Source organism: Prosopis cineraria, unplaced genomic scaffold, assembly GCF_029017545.1.
Source record: "Prosopis cineraria cultivar Desert tree isolate PC_DT_omini unplaced genomic scaffold, ASM2901754v1 PC1164, whole genome shotgun sequence".
Taxonomy (NCBI): domain Eukaryota; kingdom Viridiplantae; phylum Streptophyta; class Magnoliopsida; order Fabales; family Fabaceae; genus Prosopis; species Prosopis cineraria.
The window spans coordinates 24132-31683 of NW_026556489.1; the positions used below are offsets into that span (position 1 = coordinate 24132).

Genomic DNA, 7552 nt, shown 5'->3' on the forward strand with positions numbered 1-7552 from the left:
AATTTTGAAACATATTTTATTTTTATTACATTTAAACATCTGAAAACAAGTTCTCATCAATCACCAACATGAATAGAAAGTTAAACTTTAATTTCAAGGTATTTCCTTAGTTTTTGGTTTTGATCATCATCACATCTTTAATCATCTTTTCCAAATTGATGTAGGAAGAACCACCAGGTCTTGTGTCCTCCTCCGCAATTTTCCTCCACTCTAAAGTCTTTTGCCTCATCTTCTTCCCCTTCTCTCCTTCCATCAATTCATTCACAAGCTTCTCTACATCTTCTCTCTTGACATTATTATCAATCTCTACTCCAATACCCCAATCTTTGCATGCATACCTACAATTTGTTTGTTGATCAGCAAAGAAAGGCCAACATATCATAGGAACTCCTGCACACACACTTTCTGTCATGGAGTTCCAACCACAATGTGTCAAGAACCCTCCAATTGAAGGGTGGTTCAGCACTTTCTCTTGTTCACACCAACTTGCCATGAGACCTCTATCTTTAGTCTCATTTAGGAACTTAGGTGATACGATTACTGAGCCATCATTCACAAGGTCAGGCCTTATGATCCATAGGAATGGTTTTTTGCTGTCAGCTAAACCCCAAGCAAACTCATATAATTGTTCTGAAGACATAATTGTGATACTTCCAAAATTCACATAAACCACAGATCCTAATTCCTTGAGTTCTAGCCAATCGAGGCATTTAGTCTCTTCTTTCCAAAGACTAGAGTTCAAAGATTCCAACTGGTTGTTTTGTTCAATTTGGCTTAAAAATGCAGTGAAAGGGCCTATGGTGTAAAGTGGAGTAGAATAAATGGATGAAAGAGCTTTCACTGCCTCACCTTCAAACTCATCAAATGTATTGAAACAAATGGCAGAAGCTTTATGAGCTTCATTCGCCATTTCAATAAGAAAATGAAACAAGAGATCATTTGGATTTGTCGTCCTCAATAAGGTAGGGAGATCCTTTAGCTTGATATCTCTCATACCTGGAATCCAATCTATTTCTATCTCCAGGTACCCATTTGTTAGATAGCTCTCATCTGCACATTACAACCACCAAATGATAATATCTTGAAACATACATAACTTTAAGACATATATTTCATGAAGAAGAAATTAGTAGCGAATTAAATATCTTATCCATTGGGACAAAGAAAGTACAGTATAATACCTTTCAGTGGTACAATCCCTCTATCAAGTAGATTTTGATAGTGCGCAAAACCCAACCATGAATAAGTACTAGGAGGCCAGAGGAGAACAATAGGGAGTCCAAGTGCTTGAGCAGCATCGATGGTGAAGAACATGACAGCATCAGAAACCAAGCAAGTGATTGGAGGGATAAGGCCATGAGAGGCAGAATCACTGAGTCTACCAAGAAGGTTTTGAAAGGGAATGAGACAATTCTTTCTGGTAGAGACACATAGAGAGGGTATGTCCTGAGTGGCATCGTCATCAGCAGCAAGAGGAAGACCATCTGGAATGGTTTCAAATTGAAAATCTGAGAGGCCTTGAAGCATTTTGACACCTCTTGATCTCAGCAAGCGTTTATGGTTGAACTCAGTGTTGATGAATGTTATGAAAAAACCTCGAAGATGAAGTAGTTTTGCCAGCTTCAACCCTGAGTTGATATGTCCTTGAGATGGAAATGGAGTCATCACAGCATGAGGTTTTGATTCTCCTCCTGCAATAGAACCCATACTTTATTTCAAATGTCTCTCTCTCTCTCACTCGCCAGGTGTTTTGTGTGAGTGATGCTTTAGTTGGGGATTAAATAGGTAAATTAGTGGAATGGTGGGTGGGTATGTCAGTTGTGGTCCTTGTGGATTAAATAGGTAAACACGTGTGAAGTTTTATATTTAGCAAAATGTTGGAATGGGGGTTGGGTGAGCATGAATGGCATGTGATCAGATTTTGGAATACATTATTTGCTTTATGGGTTTGAGTGTACGAAACTTGTATCGATGACGGAGAATGTTTGATTAGTTTAAGATTAACTTTGCTTTCCACACACACACACACACACACATTTATAAAGACAAAATGCAAATATATTTGAGATGGGATTCTTGTTCTTCACTGTAAATTTCAAAAACAATGAATTGTACACGTCTGCATTACTTTATAACTTCTGCCTCCATCCACAATTGACAAGGGGGAAAAAATGAAAGGAGGCAATTCAAGAATTCGGGAATTTTACTATGTATAGTAGCCGTAGCTAGGACTTATACCTCAATTGGTATATGAAAATGATTTTAGTGGAAGTGAAAGTTAAAGTAAAAGTGAAAATGAAAACTGAAGTGAGATTTAAATTTTAAACATGTTTGGCAATCAGAGGTGGGATAACATTTTATCTAAAAATATATTTATATTTTGAAATGATCAACATATCCATCAATTTTATTTTTTTTTTATTTTTTAAATGTCCATCTTCGCAGCCATCACTGCTCTGGGCATGAATTCTATCGGAAACCATAGAACGCCCAACATGAACAGCATTAACTGGATTTCATTGAAGAGAATGAACCAATTTTTTTTTTTTAAAAAAATGATCTTCATCATTTACAATCATTAAAACTATATTTCAGGAAAAAGAAAAATAAAAAACATAAACTCATGCGAACCGAAGATCTCTATAAAACAATCCAAAAATATAGAGGAAAAGAAAAAAAAACCACCGTTGAATTGATATCTTCCCCAATCTTTCCTTCAAGGATACCCCAGTGAACAAAGACAAACCGAACTCGCTCTTTGTTTTCTTTGCCGGAGTCATTACCGTTCACCCACAAAGTATCGAAGGCGTAGGTGTTTGTAGATAATGGATCGATGATATTGGAAGCGGAGAATCAAAGACGGAGGCGTTGCAGAGAAGGGACCGACGATATTGTAGCGGAAGAGGAGCAGGGGTGGGCGTTGCCGGTGACGGAGGTGTTAATGAGGTGGGCATTGGACCAGTAGCAGGGGTGGGCTCGCCGGTGATGGAGGTGTTAGTGAACATGTCAGGGGAAGAGGAAGGAGTCTGAAAAGAGCGGTGTTATTAGAAAGAAGTGAAATGAAATGAAATAAATTAAAAAAAATAAAAATTTAAATAAAATTATTAAAGAGAATATGTGAGCCATTTATAAGGGAAATGAGTAATTTAATGTGTAAAGGTTTAATTTGGTTTCTGTATTTATTTTTTAAGAGCGTTGGATATCTTATACTCTTAAGTTGAATAATTTTATTTTTAAATTATTTTTTTTGATAAATAAAAAAACTCCTTCATCAATGAACCATTAATTTTTTTCATTTTTTTTAATGACATGACATGTTTGTGGGACTCACACATTTTTGACTATGTTTTTTGGTACTAATTTTTTTATAAACTCTTTTTTTAGGAGTGTTGAACATCCTAAAGTCTTTTAATAAAAGCGCTGGACACCTTAAAATCTTGTTAAAATAAAATTTAATAAATATTGTCAAAATATTAAAAATTTAAATATTTAATAATTTAAATATTATTATTTAAAACATTACACCACCCAATTTAATATTTTAATATTTTTAGTAATTTTCAATTTTGTATTAAGAAAATTAACTACTATTAACAATATAAGTTTTGACACACACAAAAAACATAACGATTTGGACACTATCTTGAAAAGAAGATCAAATATCGGTATATAAAAAATAAGAATTTATCTATAAATTTATAAAATGCTAATTTAAATTATTAATATTTAAAAAGTAATTTATAAATTTTGAATGCATATATATAAATAATAATATTTAAATGATTAAATATAAAAATATTTAATATTTTAGCAATATTTATGAAATTTTATTTTAATAAAACTTTAAATTATCCAATCCTCCTAAAAAAATACTTTAAGGTGCTCAGCGCTTTTAAGAAAAAAAATTCAAAGGCAAATTAATATCAAAGGACATAATCAAAGTTTTATATATTATTGTCAGTGGACCCCACACACATGCCACATTAGAGATATTTATCTTAATAGCTCATAGTTAAATTCTTTTCAGAGAAAATACTTAAGCATTTTTCTTAAAAAAAGTCTTATATTTTTAATATATATTTATTATAATGAAAATCAAGACAGATGAAAATTTTTAATTTGGCTATTTGATACGTCATATTTGAGCATTTTCAGGTTTAATAAGAAATATACCTCCCAAAAATGTTATTTTACATTTATAAGAACTCGAACTCATATTAATAATTTTAATAATAAAAGTTTGTTATAGAATAACTAATACATAAAATATTTATATGTCTTGATTTAAGGGAAAATCATAGCCAATAATTGATGGAGGATTTTATTTAAAAATAAGAACCAAGTGATTATGAAATTATGCTGCAGGACTAAAGGACCAAAACGTAATTAATTTTAATTTGAAAAGAAAAAAATATACGTAATTAATTTTTAATTTGAAAAGAAAAAACTATCTCTCAATTTTTTTTAAAAGAACTCCTCAGCCACCAACTACCAAAGCTCTAGCACTAATAGCTAGACTGGCCATATGAGCTTTAGCAACAGTGGTCGAACCACTATCGAAGCTCTAACACTAGTCATCAAACTAGCATGAGAGGTCGATTATTTTTTTTTTTTAAGTGACCAAGGTAAGGTTTGAAACCACATCCTCCTAGCCACCAAAATATTTATTAGTACTAGGCTAACAAATTCTTTCATTTATATAATGCAAATTGTTATATATATACTTAACTCTATTTTCACTTTTCATGCCAACATTTATTAGAATTTAATGATTACTTATCATTTCATAAATAGTTATTTGTTAAATTAGTAATGGAAACTTGTTAAAGAAATTTAATATGAAATTTTTTTTTATAAATGTTTGCTTATTTTTATTGCTAAAAACTTACATGTTAAAAACTTATATGAACTTATTATTTTACTAAAATTTACTTATCAAATTATTAAGAGAAATTTTCAAAGCTAGTAATGAAACTTATCATCTCACAAATGGTTACTTATTAAATTATCAATGGAAACTTGTCATTCTTAGTAATAAAAACACGTAAGTATTTATAAAAATCAGTTTGTATTAAATTTTTTAACAAGTTTCATTAGTAGTTTAACAAGTAGCTATTTATAAAATGATAAGTAACCATTGAACTTCTAGTAAATGTTGGCAAGGAAAGTGGAAACAAAGTTAAGTATATATATAAAAATTTACATTATATAATTGAAAGAATTTGTTAGCCTAATGGCTAATAATTTTTTTGGTGGCCAAGAGGATGTAGGTTCAAACTCCACCTTGACCACCTTAAAAAAAAAAACAATTTGTCTTCCTCATCAATCCGATGACTGGCACTAAAGCCACTGTTGTCGAAGTTCAGATGGTTGGTTCGATTGGGTGATCCAACCATTGGTGTCGGAGCTTTGCCAGCTAGTGACTAAGGAGTTTAAAAAAAAAACTGAAGGGCAATTTTGTCTTTTCACATTAAAAATTAATTACATTTTAATTCCTTGATCCTGTAGCACAATTGCATAATTATTTGGTCCTTGTTTGTAAATAAAATCCTCCAGCAGTTCTTAGCTGTGATTTTCCCTTGATTTAATTAAAAATTAAACAAGCACTAAAACAAAGCATATGAGGTTTTTTATTATTTTTAAATATATTTAAAAGAATTTTTTTGACCTGATAAATAAGAGAAATTCACGGAGAATGACATTCAAGGTTTTCGTGAATTAAAAAAATATTAATATAATATACCATAATTTCTCATTTCAAAAGAATCATTCCTCCAAAGTTTTAAAATTACATTCAAATTTATAAGGGAAATACAACAAGAATTTTCTTTCATAATAGTATCAACAAACTCATCTTGTGGGAGTTTGGCCCGTTGATTATTTGAAAAAAAAAAAATCTGACCCCGATATTCGTACAATGCTTGTTAAAAATTTGCTGAAAAATTTGCCACCTAATATCATCTTAAATTTTTCTAAAGACAAAAATACTATTTTTCGAGTGTATTAAAATTTATTGTTGACAAATATTTAAATTTTTTTTATATAATACCGCAAAATCTATTTTGTCGATCTAACTTGCCAACAATTTCTTTTTTTCTTTTTTGTATACAAACCAACAATTTTTTTTGTAATATTTTAATAAAATCATATTTTGAAAACATAATTTGGCCATTACAAAGAAAATAAAAGTGGCGTAGGAAGCATTTGGTTCCAGTGGTTGAAGCTTATCTTAGAATTTTGAGTTCAATTCCTAAAATTTATAATGCATTAAATAATCCTAAACTTTTTTAGAAGAAAATTTTAAAAATGGTCAAAGGCATTCTCAAAATACCTTGTGAGGCCAACCATTATAAAGTTGATAATTCATGCCAGCCTAAAGCCACTTGAAAAAAGTTTGGACTTGATTATATAAGCTTTTTAAAGAGAGTAGCGTATTTTAAGTTTGATCCAAATAAACCGGTCGAAATTGAGCCCACTCTGAATAAGCCCGGTTGTTAAAATTATGGCCATATGTACATAGACTAGGTAAATTTGACCAAATTTGACAAGCCAACTCGAATCTGACTGAAAAAAGTTAAGACTGTACTTGATTATATAAGCTTTTTTAAAAGAGTATGATATTCTAAGTCTAATTCAAATAAACTCAATTCAAATTAAACTTGACCTGGCAAAGCATATCTCTCTTGAATTACTAGCTCTAGACTATTTGCCAGTAATAACAGTTTTACACACAACGTGGGGTCAGATAGTGGTAATATCTAGGTTTCCCATGAGTAGGGTACATGAAATAAAAATTGAATAAAATGACAAAAACAAAATATGCCTGGGTTTGTTGGATTTAAAGTAAAATATTAAATAACATTAAAAAATGCATGATTGAGCCTAATTAAGTTGATTATATTGGGGGCTCAAAAGTCCAAGATTACGTGGGGACATAATATCAAATTTTTTGTTATTATATATAAAAGTAAGACACGATTTATGAATTGAAATTGACATAGACAAAGACACTTGAAAAATATTGCACGCGTGAACAAAGATGAAATTGATTGTTTTGGAGTATTGGATTAAAAACAGAAGAAGAATTGGACAAAGGTTTCTCTAAAGACATTGTTTACAATATGATCAGTAAAACTTCTGGAAAAAATTTCAAGGTGTGTTAAAATGACAAATTTTATAAAGTTAATGACTTAACATCTACTTGAACTTTTTCTAAGTTGTTGCAGTCATCTAAAATGAGCTTTTCTGTAATCATCTCTTATATAATTAAGAAGATTGGAGATCTCATTATATATATTTGAACGGTTATTTTTTATCACACTTTCAAGAAAGCAAATATATGCGCCAATTTATTGGGCATCACATGACTCTTTTGATTTTGCAATTTAATTTTCTGGATCCACCTATAAGATATAGAAATTTGTTAAGCTTTGAATGAATTAACTTTTTGTTTTTTTGTTTTGTTTGTTTTTTTGCACTGTCTTATTGTGGCTTTTGATTAAAAAAATAATGAATATAAATGCATTAATCTAGAAATAACGGTGATAATGAA

The 7552-nt window shown here is 30.5% G+C and overlaps 1 protein-coding gene across 2 annotated transcripts; it reads right to left on the reverse strand.

Annotated features, from left to right (window-relative positions):
• Positions 1–2996, reverse strand: LOC129299452 (7-deoxyloganetin glucosyltransferase-like). 2 transcript variants are annotated; one of them, XM_054937922.1, is made up of 3 exons: positions 2686–2996; positions 1182–1691; positions 1–1050 (listed from the first exon to the last, which is right to left on the reverse strand). In XM_054937922.1, exons 2-3 carry the CDS (start codon positions 1663–1665, stop codon positions 107–109), a joined length of 1428 nt encoding a protein of 475 aa, XP_054793897.1. In that variant the 5' UTR covers positions 1666–1691; positions 2686–2996; the 3' UTR covers positions 1–106. The 2 variants fall into 2 exon arrangements, with proteins under 2 accessions (XP_054793897.1, XP_054793895.1); XM_054937920.1 differs by lacking the exon at positions 2686–2996 and having other exon boundaries at positions 1182–2087.
• Between the last annotated feature and the right edge of the window lie 4556 nt (positions 2997–7552).

Coding starts and splice junctions, on each gene's coding strand:
- LOC129299452 (XM_054937920.1), bottom strand. CDS start 1,707: ATGGGTTCTATTGCAGGAGGAGAATCAAAACCTCATGCTGTGATGACT. Junction 1,051..1,181: donor AGGGATTGTACCACTGAAAG/GTATTATACTGT, acceptor TGTAATGTGCAG/ATGAGAGCTATCTAACAAAT.